Below are 19368 nucleotides of genomic sequence, written 5' to 3'. Positions count from 1 at the left end.
CTTTGAAAATAAAGGAAAAATGACTTCCCACTTGAGTTACGGAAGTTATATGATTTAAACTATCCAAACATCCTTTCACAAACTTTTGGACATCTCACATACACTGGCTGTTCACACAGCTGGGGAACCAGCAGTCTCCTTCCCTGTAACTGAAGGCCCTCTCACCTCACAAAACTCAATACATATGATTCCACCCTAATCTCTCCTGCCAAACTGCACTGAAATAACAGGCAGCTAAGAAAAGGCCTTTGAAGAGCCATCCAAGACAATCCAGAAATTAAGGTTGTCAAACACATTCCAGAAGACTTAGCTTCTCTTTTCTGTGTTCAGTTGTAATAGGCACCTCTGCGTCATTTCATTGACCAGATCTTGAAGTATTATATCATTTTCACAGTAAAAGAATATAATGCAGATTTCTGAGGAATGTTAGTTGGTTTTGGCTAGTAGAATTCATAGCCATGAAGCTTTGAAAGTCTTATTTATTTTCAGTTGCTATGTATGTTTCCTACAGACCATAGTTTGACATCGTCTATAGACTGAGAGTGATTCAAGCTACAAGTTCAACATGACTTAAGCAGTTTTAATTTCATAGTTATAGGGAAGTCTAAACTCTCCGAAGATTTGTTATTCAGAAAGTTCCCCATAAAAACTAAGACCCCAAGCATCTCTACTACTTAAACACTTTTGTTTCAACTTAATCTTAAAGCTGTATTTTTTCCAGTCTAAAATCCTACAATTATCATCAGTATTGGTATCTTTCAACTGTTAGAATGAATTCAGAATTATAGCTGGGGAAGTATAAAGAAGAAAAGGGAGGAAAAGAAAGACTCAGAAAGTGTTCAAGATTAGTGGCTAGTGATGAACTGCGTGTTGAAAAAAAATCGGCAAATTTTTCATTACACTCTTGAAAGCAAAATCAAGTCATGTAAGCATATTTCTGAACACAGTGAATGAAAACCTCTTATTGATATTAAAAAACCCTTAAAAACCCACGAAGTTGTGCCTTCCTTAAAACAACTTATACAGAGAAAAGAGATTTAAATAAATGGTTCCATCTGTTTCTTAAGCGCTCCCTAGTAAACAACCCAGTTCGTGTACAATTTTCATAACAATTTTTTTGCAAGATATGCTTTTCAGAAGACAAAATGTTCCAACTGTCCTAGAAGGAACCATAAAACTTCTCAAAGAGGTCTTAAAGGTTTACATCATAATTTTTAATCACAAGTAGTTAACATGCCTTTTGCATAATATACCATCACTTTAATGTGTAAATGGACACATGAACATTACATCCTGCAATTTTATACCTTGTTACATAACAAAAAATGAAAGCACAACCAGGCCATTTATGCAGTCCTTACAAGCCCAAATGAGTAGAAATGACATGTCAGTTATTTGTGTGAAAGGATAATAACCATATGATGAAGAAAATGCAGTTTGTTGTCCACAATTCTACATCCTAGGCCTTTACAAAGGGAGGGCTATGGGTCTTATGAAAGAAAGGAGGAAGAACCACATTGCTAGAGGAGTTCATAGATCTGCACCCATTTCTTGACTGTATCTGAGTCCCATTTAAGGGAGTTAGGTGCAATCTAAGTGAATTGTTCTTGTTCACTGGATCTGTGGTGGCTGTATTTGGCATCACTGCAACATTGAGTAAGATCTTTAGTGTTCTATATTTAGTTCTTACGCTGCTTTCATAAATAAACTTCTGCTTTAAAGAAAAACATAAGAATATACTAAATTTGTAAACATAGTAGAATTTTCCAAAGTCAGAATGGCTTTTCAACTTATTGATGACTTGAATAACATCATGTTATTAAAATTTGTAATGCTTATATGAGCGATGGACCAAACAAGAAAGATGTATACATGAATTCAGCTATTATTCTTAAAGTACAAAACAGATTAAATTAGAAATACAGAATCAGAGCATTTAAAGAGGCGTTCATAACAGTGGCAGAACAAACTGCATTAAAACCAGAATGGAACCTCCATAGTACAACATTTTGGACTAAGCTTACAACTGCTCCATTTTCAAAAGCACTTTTTTTTGTATGAGCTGACTAAAACGTATTCTATGGATATAATAGTAAAACTACTGTACTGCCTATGTAGCCAAAATATCTAGAAACAACTTGTCTGTTACACAGTATCTCAGTTTTCTAAGTAGATACACAAGTGAAGACTATCAGTAGCTACAGGCTTGATGGGATTTGGCAATAAATAAATTTTGCAAGCACACTGTAATGCTTCTGCTTCCCTTCATACGCCTGTAAGTCTGACCACACATATTATTACTTAAGATTAAAGTTTTTTTTCTCCACCATCTTCATTTCTGAAAAGCTATTCTTTGCAGGTTCTCAGATAATTTATTGTAACTTTCTTCTTGACTCTCCACTTCATTACTTGCAGAACAAAGGTGCTGCTAAGATGAGCCATTCTTACAAATCATTTAGAAATAACTATGAATTGTAAAACAACAATAGTCTGCAGGCCTAGGATTTCACATATTTAGGAAAAATCCAAGCATCTCCTACACTATGTTTTATGCTGAAAAAGGCACTCTATCTAAATTCAATACTTTCTGAAGCTCACTAGAGAAAGTGCATTTTCAAAAAAATACACTTTTTAATACTATACTGGCCTTTGACCCTTCATGTTGCCCAAACCCGTTTGTTCACATTGTATCTGTCCCTCCTAACACTCCTCCTTTCTCCACCTTCTTAAACTGTCTACAGTAACTGTCATAACATAATAAGACATGATCATTTCCCCCATAAACTTTCACAAATTCTTATTTATTTTCACCTTACAATGTAAAACCAGTCTGGCTGAGTAGGATTTTTTATCCTGCATATTCTTATGTATAGACTGTTTTAAAAATTATTTAATGCAGACTAACAGAGATCCTTAATGTTGGGATTTACACCTAGTTGTTAAAGCAACATGAAATATCCTGATTTCATTCAGTTTTCTCTCTACACATGCAATTTCTGACCAGGTACACTAGTTTCAAGACAAATATTATTTAACTATAAAGGCATGACTCATTTTCCTCATCCTTTTCAAGGGTAAAACTATTATTTTAACAAAGGAGTATTTCAGCTACAAAAATTCATACATAGTAAAGATTTAGGCACACATGTATAAAATATGCAATGCACACACCAGTCACACAGTTATGGTGTAAATGTAATTTCAGACAAACAAAAGTAAACTTGAATAATTTGCTTGAAATGTATTGCATCATTTCTTTGGAAGTATTTCATTGCCCTCTTTTCTGTACAATACTTTTTTATTAGAAAAAAAATGGGGAGAAAAAAACTCATGAAAAAATAAAGAATACATCAAGATCTCAGGACCACCAAAGCAGAGATATATTATTGAGTCACAACAATCTCATATGTAATATTTTAAAGAAAAATAAATTAAGAAATTAAATTATGTTGTTGTTGCTGTTTTAGAGAAGATAGATGCAACAAAATTAATATTTTTATAGATTAGATCACAAACACGTCTAAGAAATGATCGAGTTACAAAAAGAGTAGTACTAGTGAATAATTTAACAAGGGATTCCCTTTCCGTCTTTCCTCTGTTTATTCTAGCAAGTCCTTTAATAATAGCCTCTGTCTCCTATATAACATCAACTTCAACCATTCTTATCTAGCATGTTCTTAATTTGAGTGCTGTTAAAAGATGTATGTTACTCTGCTTTAGGGCAAAGGGGTCATATATTGCCAATATATAAATAAATAAAAAATATATATTTACAAGATATATTAAAGCAACAAAATGCCTGCTCACTCTGGCCTGAATAGCACCGAATGAGGTAAGTACATTTCTTTCTTAGGGCTCTAGTTTTTTTTCTAGGGGAGAGGAAGAAACAAACTATTATCTAATAAAAGAGAGGAAATGAAAGTAGCTTTTGTGCAAACATACTCTTTCTTACTTTATACAAATTACTGCTTTAAGCTTCAGATCTGAAGTTAACTTGGGTCACAAATTAGAAATGTCTTTTTCAACCACAGAGGTTCATGCAGAGATCAAACCAACATATATAAGCACTGATATCAAGGAAATAAATGCTTTACAAAACAAAAGTTAATCTGACATTTCATGACAATTCTCTCAGTGCTTACCAGGTATGTGCCACAGTGAAACGCCGCTGTTTTGGTATGTTGCTATTTAAAAGCATCCTGCGCAAAAGCCTTGGAGAGTTTCGAGGAGAAATAACTGGAGACAGCCGAGGAGAAGCAGACGAAGATTTCCTAGATGTCCTGAACTTTTCATGTTGCAACAGGTTTTCCCTCAGGGTCTTCACAAGATCTTGATTTAACCATGGATTTTGACTATGTGTATTATCCACGTCAGGAACAGCCAGAGTGTCCAGGCTTGTCAGCTGAGCCATGTTTCCCAAGTAAGTTTGTTATGAAGGTCTAATACAATCAAATATTGGCTTAACTGCTTAAAGTATTTCCTTTCTAAATCAGTTCTCAAGAACTGTGCAAAGCTCCAACTCTAGTTCAGCCTATTCTGTTTCCAACATGGTGTCGCCTGCCCTCAGCGTCTCCCTATCGATAATGATCTACAAAGCAAAAAGCAAGCTAACTCCTCCAGAGTAACCTATTAAACATTACCACTCCTCCCTGCTGCCAAAGATCACTTATTAGCTATCGTAGCAAGTGAGTAAGGGAGGAAGAAACTGCTTTAGCAAAGCCTTTGTTAGAGCTGTAAAGCTGCCTGCTAAACTATTGGAACTAATGTGCTGCAGCTGCTTGAGTGACTTCTGGTTATGTACATAAAAGTGCTGGAGGAGGGCTTAAATATCAGATGCATGCTGATTTTGTTTGTTTTTTTCTTTCCATTTGCTTGTTCCTGAACCTTCAGGGAGGCTGAAAGGAAGCGGGGGGGAACTGCTGAATAACCTCTTCTGTTTTTTCCAGGATCTATAGCATTTATCTTTGTAGTCCCCATTAACAAATCAAGATTACAAGCTTTTACCTCTTAAGCTAACTAGCAAATGCTACTGTTAAATAATGTAAAAAGGCTTAGGTTCTGCTTTCCCTCCTCTCCCCCGACACCTCTCCGTCCCCTGACCTACCAAGTCAGTTTATCACAACTGTTTTTCAAATGCATTTAGGAAAGACTAGTACTTGCTACTTTACATTTTCCAGATAAACAAAACAAACATTTAAGATCTGCAAACAAAATGAAATAAGACCATGACAGCTACTGCTGTTTGTTTAATGAAAGGTTCTTAATTCAGTATAGTGTCATATCATGACCACTACTTGAATTAAGGAAGTAGTGCCTTTTTTTTTTCTTTTCACAGCTAGAGGGGAAATAAACTATGAAAAGAAATTGAGAGACCTTCCAAAACATAAAAAGGCAAACAAACTTGTATTTATCAGGCCAATACATACTGCTGTGTCATTTTCAGACATAAAAATTTCATTTTTGGAATATCTTTTTTTTCATAGGTTTATGCATACAAGATATCGGTGTAATTTTCTGATCTTTGTCAATCAATACTGAGATTATTTTTTGTATTACAATAGTACACTTGAGCTATTCTGAAAGACAAAACTTCTACAAACATGTTCAATGTTTTTCATAACTGACTGACAGTGGACAAAGACCTGCAATAACTGGTGGTAGGCTAATATTTGCTTAAGCTTGGTACCTTCATTTTTACAGCAAGAACAGTAATAATTTTTTCAGTTATAACCACACATCCTATTCATCCTACAGGAACAAACCATCATCATTTTGTGAGAAATTTCTTTAATGCCAGAGTGCTGGTTATATATAATTTTCATTGGTGCAACATATTTTTCTTCTTTTAGTTTGTCTTACAATCAAGCCTTCCTTTGTGAATAAGGTTTTCCTTTTGACGCCCACACAGTGCTCAGGATTTCAGTAGGGGGAAGGGGGTTTGACCACAATTACATGACCAGTTGTGAAAGGCAAATTCTAGTTTCTGTCTTATGGCAAAATCAGAAATACTGCAAAACCAGCTTTCTGTCACAATGGAGAAGAATTACCTTTAGCACCAAAGCCACAATACCTCATGAGAATTATAGAGAGAACATCATGATGCTGACAGAAGAGAAAAGCAACTGAAAGGTCAATTTACATTAAGAATGACATAGCTATCAGGTGTCAGACCCATTATGTAGACAAGTTCAACTGTACTGCGTCATATGTGAAATTTGATAACAACGCACATACAAATTTAACTCAATACTGAACAGCACCATAGAACAGAGAAATCACTGTGCATTTTTTTGTGTAATTTTCTAAAATACTGTGTAATTACTACATAAAAACTAACACTGACTAAATACAGAATAAAAGCCAGATATTATTAACGCTACAAAACCAAAACTTTAAATGATGTTTAGTAAATGATGTTTTAGAAAACATAATTTGACTAAATCATAACTAACACACAGCTAACACAATAACTGCTTCCAATCCTTTTCCATTGGAACAGTAGTACAGATAGCATTAGTCCTCAACAAGCAGACAAAATAAAGCCATATATATAAGAATTTTACTTTCTAGCTATGAAAAACAAACACACTGCTCTGCATTTGGGGCCAGCACTGTTTAATATCTTCATCAATGACATAGGGGTCTCAAGTGCAGATTCAGCAAGTTTCCAGATGACACCAAGCTGAGTCGTGTAATTGACACAACTGAGGGACAGAATGCTATCCAGAGGGTCCTGGACAAGCTTGAGAAGTGGGCCCATGTGAATCTTATGAGATTCAGCAAGCCAAGTGCAAGGTCCTGCACATGGGTCAGGGCAACCCACAGCATGAATCCAGGCTGGGGGATAAAGGGTCTGAGAGCAGCCATGCCAAGAAGGCCTGGGGGTACTGGTAGATGAAAAGCTGGACATGAGCCAAGAATGTGCACTCACAGTCCAGAAAGCCAACCATATCCTGGGCTGCATCAAAAGAAGCATAGCTGGCAGGTTAAGGAAGCTGATTCTAACCCCCTACTCCATACTATTGAGACCCCACCTGGAGTACTGCATCCAGGTCTGGAGCCCTCAGCATAAGAAAGACCCAGACTTGTTGGAATAAATCCAAAGGAGGGCTGCAAAAATGATCAGAGGACTGGAACACTTTCCCTGCAAAGAAAGGCTGAGAGTGTTTGGGTTGACCATTCTGGAGAAGAGAAGGCTCTGGGCAGACCTTATTGAATAATTTCCATACTTAAAGAGGCTTTACAAGGAAGATTGTGGGACTTCTTAGCAGGGCCTGCAGAGATAGGACAAGGGGTTATGGTTTAATCTAAAAGAGAGTACATTTTGGCTAAATATAAGGAAGAAATTTTTCACAGAAAATGGACTAGATGACCTCTAAGAATTTCTTCTAATGCAAACTATCCTATGATTCTATATAATCTTCCTGTGAGTCTATTATTCATCCTTATTTATTAAAAAACACCAGCAATTGAGTCCAATAATTTTTTTCAAACATGTATAATGAGAGTTATATTCTTTTATGCTATGAAATACTGCCATCTGATGTCTATTCCAAAGCATGATCTTCAAACAGCTGCAGCTGCTTTCTAAAACTAGACAAACCAATCCGTTGGAGATCAATGTATCAACGATGTTGATAAGACCATTAAAATTTATTACAGTGGGCCCAGGATCATGCTCTAAATTGCACTACATTATAAAGATAAGTATGGAAAAGCAAAGTATTGGTCCACAGATCAGCAGTTTTATTACTGTTGTTCTTAAGAATATTAGAACTAAGTCAACAAGGACTATTACCTTGACATCCTGCATTACAGGTATTGAGTGTGCCACATATTCAAGGAGGTAACATGTAATGCATATAAAACAGCAAGGTAACCTCTTTTAACAGGGAAAGTGAACACAGTCATTATAAAGAAGCACCATTTGAATGAATAGCTGATTAAAATGCTTTTCTTACTTGATTAATGGTTTAAATTTCTGAATGTAGATGTTCCATTCTCCCAGATACTTTGTTTTGACATATGCCTGCCTATTCCTTGTAATAATTAAAAAAAAAAAAAAAAGAAGGAAGAAAATAAGTAGTAAGTCTGGGAGTTCTAAATGAGATCGTCACTAAAGCAGACATCCAGAGCCATGGAACAATAATTTTAATTACTATAAACAGTCTCACAATATCAATGATTTCAGAATGTATTGAGCTAACCTGTGTAGTACCTAGCACGTATTTGTATTCAGAAAACTCTCAAGCCTGGTCATGAAGTTAAATGAAAGCCTTTGAACTGGTTTTATTATAGACTGGAAACCTGAACAGCCTTCACTATAATAAAAAGCAGATGTCTAACTTCCAGCAATATCAAATAACCACTAAGAGAATTAGAAAAAATTACTTATCTTGCAGTCCAGATTGGGGAAAAGACAAAGCAGAAAAAGGGCAATAGCATGAAGTAGCCTACCCAGATGCGAGAATAAAGCCTTGAAAAAAAACTATTCTGTAAGGAAAAGTTATTATTTCCAGTTCTCCTAGCCACACATTAAAAAAAGACTGTAAAGCAAAATTATACTTTTCCTATAAAGATTCTAGTTAATTAAGGAACAGTCCTACTTGACTGTGTTTTAATAAAGACATATCTAATTTTCCTATGAAGATCACCACACTTATTATTAAAACTGGAAAACATAGTTAGCTAGTCCTTTGAAAAACTTCTGCTGCTTCTTTTGGCTGGGGTGAAGTCCATTTTCTTCATGGGGTTAAGTTTTGGACATTTGCTGGAAACAGTGTTAATAATATAGGGATGTTTTAGTCAGCACTGAGCAGTGCCTACACAGTGTCAATAAATTTTCTCCTTCTCACACCACTGCACCAGTCAGGAAGATAGGGCTGCACAAGAAGCTGGGAGGGGACACAGCAGGGACAGCTGATGGGAAGTAGTGAACAAATTCCTTGTTTTTCTTTGCTTGTGTGCATGGCTTTAGCTTTGCCTATAAAGCTGTCTTTATTTCAGTCTATGAGTTTTCTCACTTTTACTCCTTCAACACTCCCTTCCCAGCTCCTGACAGGGGAGTGAGTCCAGGAGCTGCATGAGGCTTAGTTGCTGGCTGGAGTTAAACTACAGCACGTCTTCAGGTAAAAAATATAGTGTGTTGGCACACATATTAAAAAAGGAAAGCAGAGGGTAGGATTACAAATATTGCTGTAGGGGGTTTAATCAATATTACAAAAAAAAAAAAAGTATTGTTAAGTGTATTTACAGATAAGTTAGTTTTATGGGTTCTTCCACAGTCCTACTAGTGAAATGAGATCACTGAAACTGGTCTGTGAAAATCCACCAAAAAAGATATTTACTGCTCCTTTCAAAATAAGAACATTTGACAGCTGATAAACATCACACTTCAAAAGGTAATATTGATAGTGCTTTAAGTGTGTCCGTGTTGTATGTCCCGAGAGCATTTGATTCACTTTCTGATTAAATGTTCCAATTAATACACTCACAGTTAAATCTAATTTTGCAGGTTTTCCTTAGTCACAGCAGTATAGGTAAGAGTTCTGTAAAACTCAAATTTAATTCTGCCTGCTATATATTTAAATAAATCACCAAAAAGTTCAGCACAAAAGCAGAGAACTAGAACCTCATAATGGAAATTTGGTATTACAAAAATCTGGAAGTGTCAGTAACTTCTGCTCTCTTCTAGTGACCACTTAAAGATACTAAAAGATGGAATTCAAGCATTCGATTCTAGCACTTTTAATAAACTGTGCTATGAAATACGTTCCTTATGAGAAGTGTAGTTAAATATTACAGGCTTACACTGCTAACATTTCAGTTAATCATGAAGACTATAAAGATCTACAGCATACAGAAAAGCTAAAAGGTTGTGCAGGTAATACTCTGCAAGATTAAACATGTATTTAATCTCACATAAAAGATACTAAACAAGGATTAAGAAGTAGTTTCTGTGTTACACCTATTTTGAACACAGAGTATGATAAGGTTACTTTAATATTACAACTATAATCAGCATATATAATACATTATGCAGTAGTGGCTATTTAAAGTTATCTTTAAAAGAACTTTTATTAGAGCATAAGTGCAGTCACTCAAAAGGAGAAAATCTTTCACATAAAATATGAAGAGGAAAATTTCTTAAAAATATCTTACTTGTGATCAAGCAGAGAATTCCAAACACATAGGAATGCAAGTGAAAAAACAATCTCTGATGTGCTGCTTCTTTGAAAGCAAGCAGATCAGTATCACCGGATCATAGAAAAATTCAGATTGATAATGATCTCAGGTGTATAAGTCCACTCTCCTGCTCAATGTAGAACCAGCTGTAAGGTCAGACCATGCTGAGGTACTAGAGCACCTGAGAATGGTGCAGAGGAAGTGGAGGAAAAAGAAGTCAGAGATTGTTATGAAGAATGGGTGCTATACTGTGGTTTAATTTCCTGAAACAAATAACAAAATATTGAGGGTGTGGTGTGACTGTGGAGAATTCTAATGCTAGATAAGGTAGGAAATAAGAATCTTGGACAATACTATGATTCTTACTTTCCCCAAATGAGCTGCTGGATTTTTATTCTCTTTTCTGTGCATGGCAGAAACAGAGTCAAGAGAACACCAGATATATTATAATAAAAGAAAATAAGTATAATAGCTACAATTGCTATGTATTACAAGATGGCCAGGGTCAATTGTAAGAAAAAAGATGAAGGTTTTGCAATCCACACAGAAAGATTTCAGCAGTATTTTATGTAAATGTCAGAGAAAATACTTAGTCTTATACTTTCAAAATAATTTGCTAAACAGAATACAGACCATAAAAGAACTTCTAAGAAAGCTCCAAACTTTAAACAGAGGAATACAATGTGTTTCTGAAGAATGAATATATAGTAGAAACTCAAAAATTTTTGGAAGATTCTACAGTTCTTTCTCTATGTGTTTTCTATACATGCTGCTAAAGAAAATGAATTAAGAATATTTTCAGAATATAATTTGTTTCTGGAATAAAACTCTATAAACTGAGCACTGTTGGAGGCCATTCACTTTTGTTCCATAAATAATACAGTAAATGATCTGTCAAAAGACTTCCAGCTTAAAAAACATACATTACTATACATGCACACAAGAAAACAAAACCAAAGAAGTGAGGCAAGCAGTCGTCTCAAGAACATTACACATAGCATTTGGCTATAAATTATATCACTATGTCAACATTGCGTAGGATAGAGTAGAGATTTCCTTCTCATAAGATTAGATAGTCCTTAACTTAAAGAAAAGGATTAAGAAAAACTATTTCTATAATCAAGAGTTTCCATTAGAAAGGGCTGACCACACTATCACGTTTGACTACACAAAGAAAGCTATCAATATTTTTTAAAAATGCCTTTACTACATCAACTGTTGAAAAAAAGGCTTTAGACAGTGTGACACATGTTAGAATACATGACCGAAACTTTATAAATATAAAAGCAGCATTTCTTTAAAAAGATGGAGTTTCATGTGGCAAGAAGCTCGATTTGCCAGGAAAAGAAAGGCAGACTTATAATTCCCCACACATATGCATTAACATAGAAGTGAATGACCTCATACGTCAAAAAAAGAATAAACAGAGGAGCAGTAACTGTAATTTCTAAACAAATGTGTAAGGAAACATTTCCTGGATAAAATTAAGGGAAATTAATGTACTTCTGCGCAATTAGATCAAAGGATAGATAGGAACATTAGGCAGCATTCCTGTCACTGGAACACAGAGTATCTTTAACTATTAGTTAATTGTATTTGAAGGACATGGTCCACATGAGCAAAAAACAATTATAAGCATAAATTACTTTACAGAACAGTCTTGAGGAGAGGGGGAAGGAGAGGCCAGTGGAGAGGAGAGGATACGGCTAAGCCTTACCTCCCCGGTCTGTATTTAATATCTATGTGGGCTTGATTAAAAATATAGTAGCTAGGCAAGTTGTGGTTATAATTCTAGATTTCTTAGGGCTAGGTCTGTGACAGATACTGTTAGAACTTATCCAAAATCAATTAGCTTAATAATGAGGGCATAATTTTGCCTGTTGATGTCAATGAATGCATGACAGCTTTGTAAAAATCTAAGGATTATAAAGCACCACAAGTACTTGGCAAAATGCATATCAACATTCCAGATTCCCAAACTTTACAGTTTACTTCTGAAGCTAGCAGGAGCAATAGCTTTTACTAAACTAGACTTAACCCAGCCCCTTCAAACATGCTTGTTAAGCTAGAGGATAATGTACAAATAAACAAGTACATTTCTGAGAGGTCAGACACATGCACAGAGAGTTTACTTAAAAAGTAATCTAGACCATCTGTTGTATTTCAAGTTATCTGTTATTTTGACCATGCATTAAAAGTTGGGAGGAATTCAAAGAAATATTTATAAAATCAAGAGAGGTTATAAAATAGAAAAATTAAGTCTAAAAGTCAACAATAAGGTTGCATAACTCACTCTTTGTCTGGAGATGAGCTACTATTAGATGGTAAAAAACAAGTTCATTAAAACAAAAATCATAGCTACTGAGAAAGCATTGATACCACAGGATGCTTCAGAGTTTGGAGATTTCTGCTTAGGCAGAACTTATGAACCATTCAATTCAAACTTTTAAAATCCACTTATTGTTAACTGGATTTTAGAACATTCATGTCACTAAATTTTTGAGTAGATAACAAATATATACCTTTTAAGGAACCCATTCATGCTACTCATTTACAGTCACTTCCATATCTTTTCTATAGGTGTTAAAGAGATCACTTTACATATTTGTAAGAACTGGAAAAGAAAGAACTTACTTCTACAAAGTTATTAAAAATTGGCAGAGTGTGTTCCCAATCAGGTGACAAGGCTCTCTGAGTAAGGTTGGGAAAAAAATGTTCCTTCCCTGCATGAAAAAACTTGGGATTGCAATACTACAAGCATATCTCTCCTTTTTCTTTTGTTGAGTTTCCCATAAAGTATGATTTTCATAAATCTGTCTGGAATCAACACTAGGTATTTGTGCATTTCCAGTTGTATAGTGTGTCTCTTTCCATTTTAGGAAGGAGGACTTAAGTGGTTTCAGGCAATCTTTTGTGGATGTAAATGGAAATTTAATTCTACCTTGTAAAATTCTACCCTGCAGTCTTAAATTCTTCTTTTTCTACAGAAAAAAAACCCCAAACCTTCAACATTCCTTGCTACTTTTAGTTGCATATGGTTTAGAAACTTTTTGTATAATAAGAGATCTAGTTCTCTATAAGCAATTTTATTCATTCTAATAATTGCCTGGAGCTTTGGAGAAGTTTTCCTTTAATTTTTACAAGGAATAAAGTAGTAACCAGAAACTAAAGCACAATGCACCCTAGAATAAAGTAGTGTTGTAAAAGAAAATGGTAATAAAGTTAATTTTTTCAGTGTATCTAACTAGAGACATCCAAAATAATTTATTGGAGTATATCCTCTGGCATATATAATTACAGAGGAACAAAAATATTAATTATGAAAGTGATGTATGGGTTTTCTTAGATCCTCCAGAGTACTGCAACAATATTTAAATAAGAGGATCATATAGTCTAATAGGTAAACAAAATTAATGTATTTAGCAGATCTTTAAGACCACCTTATAGATTGCCCAGAATGAATACTTTAGAGAGGTTTTATGTCTAAGTCTATGTCCACCGAATTCAAATGAAGACAGGAACAATGTCTAGAAGCAGGGCAATGAAGCAGAAAAAGAAATCATCAGAACTCTGCCACCCCCTGCAGGAAAAATCCTAAACCAGAAGCTGTGCTTATCCAATACAGAATTATACACATCTGTGCCACTACTTCATCACTGGTCTAAGGGACACTTTTGTTTTCAAAGAAGTTTCAAACATTCTTCTTGCACATAACTGTAATAAAAATATCACTTTATATATATATATATACACACACACATATATATAAAGCTGAGGGCAAGAAAAATTGTCACACCTTTATAGAATGTGTTAAGCATTTGTATAACATTAAAACTCCTAGATTACTGACCAAAACCAAACTAAACTAACATGACATAAAAATTATATGAAATATTTGAGGTGCAGTGTCCCTGTTCACAGCAGGGAGGGTGGAAATGGATGATCTTTAAGGTGCCTTCCAGAACAAACCATTCCATGACTCTTGCCTTTGACAGCAGTCCCCCACAACATCCCTCTAAATTGGAGAGATATGCATTTGATAGGTGGACTGTCTGGTGGTTAAGAAATTGGTTGGATGGTTGTATTCAGTAGTGGTCAACAGCTCAACGTCCAGATGGATATCTGCGACAAGTGGTGTCCCTCAGGGGTCCGTCCTGGAACCAGTGCTGTTTAATATCTTCAACAATGATATACACAGCAACACAATAAATACACTCAATAGTGTAAATGGAGGTTCAGATAAACACTCAAAGGAAAAATAAAGGTACAAAAGAGAAAGAGTACATAGAAAAGGACACATTGAGAATAGTACACAGAGGAACTAGAAGGAAAACGTGGAGCTATAAGAAATAGCAGTTATGGTGCAAGACAAAGAACAATACTGAACTGTTATTTCTGCCAGTTTTGTGAATTGAACAGCCAGTTCTCTGGAAACTTTTTATTTCAGAAGAAACCAAAACTCTGGTGGGATGTTTGTGTTATTGTCTGTAGATGGTGAATGTCATTACGCTGATAGCTTTACAGCTTCAACATTATAAACTGAGACCCTAAGGAACCGTATGTCCAGGATAGAAAACAGTCTCAGTTTGTGTCTGGCATCCAGTTTTCTGAGTGATATGATGATGTAACAATTCCATGTATCCTTGCAGCCAGAAGTCTCATCCAGAAAATCATTATCTTCCTTTCTCCTGGCCTTGACAAATACACTCTTGTCTGCAATTTAGAACAGTGCTGACAAAAATAATTTCTGCTGCCAGTCATTCTGATATTTATCTGCCTCTTTTCCTTTTTTTCTGACACAGACTGCCTTCGAGAAGCCTTCTCTGACTATTTTACCGTACCTCTATTGTTTCATCATGCCGAAATGTCATCTTCTACTTAAGAGATCTGTTTCTCTCAGCCCTGTGTCATTACTAAATGCCTCCGAGCTGTCTTCAGGGGAGTATTTCACTTAGGATAAAGTACCTATAGACATGTGGAAACTTTATGTTATTATCTACCTTCAAGATCTTTGTTGCAGTGACTTTAGAAAAGCGACAAACTACACTACTGAAAACAATACTATAGTCACATAGTTTTAAATCTCTACACTGATCTGCTGCTCTTTGTTGCTTTAACCTGCAAGAGCTCTTTGGCAAGGAGTGTTGAGTTTGGGACGTTCTTGTGTTTTTTTAATCATATATTGCTTAGAACTTGGGACAACATAAACAATAAACAAAAAATGAGAGTAACAAAGAGTGTTTAGAAATCCCGGTCTATGGGTCTCTTATTATAATAACAAAAACCCAAAAATTATCTATAAGTGCTAAAGAGACAGATGTCAGTTACCATCTACTGTAAGTGAAGTCAATGCTAGCAACAAAGCTTGCAGTAAGAAAATGCTCAAATTTTACCAAATGAGATGGCTATAAACATTTGTGGAAATACAAGTGGAAATACTCCCTCTAGCGGACTTAAAAGAGAAGCACAGAGTTACAGTAAACCCAAACAAATACAGGAACAAAAAACTCTTTTTTCACAATTCATTACTAATGAATGATCTTTACATCTACCCTAATGCAGTAGCTCTGACGCATAGCCAAGGACTACAGCTCCACTGGGACAGATTTTGTACAATTACATAATAAAAAGCTTCAATAAAGAGTCTAAAATTTAGCAGATATCATAGTGAAAAGAGGAGTAAGATAAAGAAAGAAAAAGAAAAGAGAACTTTTCACATGTAAGGTAGTGATTTTTATGCAGTAGTAAGTGCTCAAGATTTCAAAAACAAGTTCAAACTTAAATCTTTGGGGTTTTGCTCTGCTTTAAGAATTTTATATTTAATTGTCTGGAAAGTGAACAGTTAAATCAGTGCTTGATTTTGATTACCAAGAACTCTAGATGGTTGTTGTGCTTTCTCGTCAGTTCTAGTATCTTTCTCTTCTCCCTCCCCTACTTACACATATAAGTCCTAAATTTCTGTTCGTAATTTTGGGTTAATTTCCGCCCCTTACCTACTCCAATTTTCCAAGCTGCAGCTGCCATTTCCCTGGCTAAATTCTTCCTTCTGAACATGGCTAGAGATTATAATCTGCTGACCAGATGCAGGGAATCACAGCTACAAGCCTGGAACAAGAGAAAGGCTGGACTTGATTAAAAATGTGATCCAAAGTTTATAGTGGAAGAGGCAAAGCAGAAATTCTAAATGTCAGATTTATCATTGATACATGGCAGGCAACAAACCTCTTTGTTGACTGAATAATATGAAATCCTAAAAGACAGTAAAATTACACAGAGAATTGCAGAGCCTTCATCAAATGGAGTTAATCAAAGTATACCTCTGAAATGACCAGTGACACTCTGAAACTTATGTTTGTAATCACTGGTCAGTAAAAAATATTTGGTTAGTATTACCTACCTGAAGGGGTAAGATTTGTACATTTCAAAGAGAGTTAAACATCTCATACTCTGTCGTACTGGCTGTATTGGGAAGCATGACATGTGTTCAACTCTCAGTTTTTTTCCTCATAGTCTAACGAGTCCATAGAGATTCTTTCAATTCTTTTTTTTTCTTTTATTGGTGAAAATGAAAGCACCAAGAGTACAAATTCTTGTGCCAAAGGTGATAAAGTGACTGGAGGATGGAAGGAATCACTATTGGAGAAGTAAAGCAGCAGGGACCAGGCTGATACTGAGAAATGTGCTTCTAGCTGAGTGACTCTGAGCACACTGTAGATGGCAAATGTGGTAGCTGCAGAAGCAAGCTACTTGAGTACATATGGCACATAGAATCGCAGAACTGGAGAAAAACTGTGGTACTTGAAAATTCCCCAACACTCTTGAGCAACACCTTGTTGGTCTTCTCATCTTGCTTTGCACTCACCTTAGCAAGCAGGTATTCTCTTGAACTTTGTCACCATTTGCTTGCCAAACCCCTTTCCATCATGTTCCAACAGTCCTGGAAGACTGGGGAAGTTCCACTGGACTGGAGGCTGGATGATGTTGTGCCCATCTACACGAAGGGTCTCAGGGAGGATCCAGGGAACTACAGGCCTGTCAGTCTGACCTCAGTGCCAGGGAAAGTCACGGAACAGGTGATCTTGAGTGCTATCATGAAGCACATGCAAGAGAAACGGGTGATCAGGCCCAGTCAACATGGGTTCACAAAAGGCAGGTCTTGCCAAACTAACCTGATCGCCTTCTATGACAAAGTGACTCAGCTGCTGGACGAGGGAAAGGCTGTGGATGTATCTTCCTGGACTTCAGTAAAGCCTTTGACACAGTTTCTCACAGCGTTCTGCTTGAGAAACTGTCAGCCTCTGGCCTGGACAGGCGCACACTCTCCTGGGTGGAAAACTGGTTGGATGGCCGGGCCCCGAGAGTGGTGGGAAATGGTGTGAAATCCAGCTGGAGGCCAGTGACAAGTGGGGTTCCCCAGGGCTCAGTGCTGGGTCCAGCCCTGTTCAATGTCTTTATCAATGACCTGGATGAAGGCATTGAGTGCACCCTTAGCAAGTTTGCAGATGACACTAAGCTGGGTGGAAGTGTTGATCTGCTGGAGAGTAGGGAGGCTCCAAAGGGATCTGAACAGGCTGGACCCCTGGGCTGAGTCCAACGGCATGAGGTTTAACAAGGCCAAATGCCAGGTCCTGCACTCGGGGCACAACAACCCTGTGCAGTGCTACAGACTAGAAGTCTGTCTAGAAAGCTGCCTGGAGGAGAGAGACCTGGGTGTGTTGGTTGACAGCGACTGAACATGAGCCAGCAGTGTGCCCAGGTGGCCAAGAAGGCCAATGGCATCTTGGCTTGGATCAGAAACGGTGTGACCAGCAGGTCCAGGGAGGTTATTCTCCCTCTGTACTCGGCACTGGTGAGACCGCTCCTTGAATACTGTGTTCAGTTCTGGGCCCCTCACCACAAGAAGGATGTTGAGGCTCTGGAGCGAGTCCAGAGAAGAGCAACAAAGCTGGTGAAGGGGCTGGAGAACAAGTCTTACGAGGAGCAGCTGAGGGAACTGGGGCTTTTTAGCCTGGAGAAGAAGAGGCTGACGGGAGACCTCACTGCTCTCTACAACTACCTGAAAGGAGGTTGTAGAGAGGATGGTGCTGGCCTCTTCTCCCAAGTGTCAAAGGGACAGGATAAGAGGGAACGTCCTCAAGCTCTGCCAGGGAAGGTTTAGGCTGGACATTAGGAAAAGATTTTTCATGGAAAGGGTCATAGGACACTGAACAGGCTGCCCAGGGAGGAGGTTGAGTCACCTTCCCTGGAGGTGTTTAAGAGACGGGTGGACGAGGTGCTGAGGGGCATGGTTTAGTGAATGGTTGGACTCGATGATCTGGTGGGTCTCTTCCAACCTGGTTATTCTATGATTCTATGATTCATTCAAATACAATTATTTGTTATTTTATTAGTTACACTAGTAGGTTTTCTCCCAATAATAAAAAGTTTCTTTCTTTGTTCAGACACATTTAGCTGTGAGAACTCACAAATCTGACTTTCTGTTTTTCCCTTGAACTTCCAGGCTGCTACTAAATCTGAGTTTTCTGCACCTGCCACAGAGAGCTGCAGTTGTGACAACACCAGACTGAGGGTGCTTGCAGCACTGGAGGGCAAGGCTGCTATTCAGGAAATAAACAGGTTGAACAAAATGGGTGGACAAACATCATGGAGTTCAACAAAGGTAAATGCAAAGTGTTGTAGCTGGGATGGAATAATCCCTTGCAACAGTACAGGCACTTTTCTGTCAGCCAGAAAACAGCTTCCCAAAAAAAGACCAACAGTTCCTGGTGGACAGCAAGTAACATGTTTCAGCTGCACACCTTGCAGCCATGAAAACCAACAACATACTGGGCTGTAGTAACAAAAATGTTCTCAGCAGACTGAGTAAAGTAACCTTTCCTGTCCTAAAACCACATGGAGATTACCACGTTCAGTTTGGGCTTTCCAGTTCAAGAAAGACAGTGGCATACTGGAGTGACTCCAAAGAAAAGCCACAAAGATGATGTTAAGAAAAGTGGGTTTGTTCATCCTTAAGAAGCAAATGCTAAGCAGTGATCTTACTGCTGTCTGCAGCTACCTAATAGGGAGGTGTAGAGAAGATGGAGTAAGACTCATAACAGAGTTGCACAGGATAGGACAAGTGGCAGCAGATACAAACTGGAGCATGTTAAATTCTGACTGAATGTACATGAAAAGAAATTCCCA

The 19368-nt window shown here is 37.0% G+C and overlaps 1 protein-coding gene across 4 annotated transcripts in view; it reads right to left on the bottom strand.

Annotated features, from left to right (window-relative positions):
* PDE4D (phosphodiesterase 4D) overlaps positions 1-19368 on the bottom strand; it is a 600157-nt gene that overhangs the window by 339238 nt on the left and 241551 nt on the right. Inside the window, exon 1 of one of the 4 annotated variants that reach the window (XM_069880217.1) lies at positions 4143-4713. The exons of the other annotated variants lie outside the window; for them this stretch is intronic. Within the exon in view, the coding sequence (XP_069736318.1) occupies positions 4143-4411 (269 nt within the window). The 5' untranslated portion in view covers positions 4412-4713. Of the gene's footprint in view, positions 1-4142; positions 4714-19368 lie in introns of those variants that run through there. 4 annotated transcript variants of the gene reach the window in all.

This window comes from Phaenicophaeus curvirostris, chromosome Z, assembly GCF_032191515.1.
Source record: "Phaenicophaeus curvirostris isolate KB17595 chromosome Z, BPBGC_Pcur_1.0, whole genome shotgun sequence".
In the NCBI taxonomy this organism is placed as follows: Eukaryota; Metazoa; Chordata; class Aves; order Cuculiformes; family Cuculidae; genus Phaenicophaeus; species Phaenicophaeus curvirostris.
This window is presented reverse-complemented; position numbering and strand designations above follow the sequence as displayed.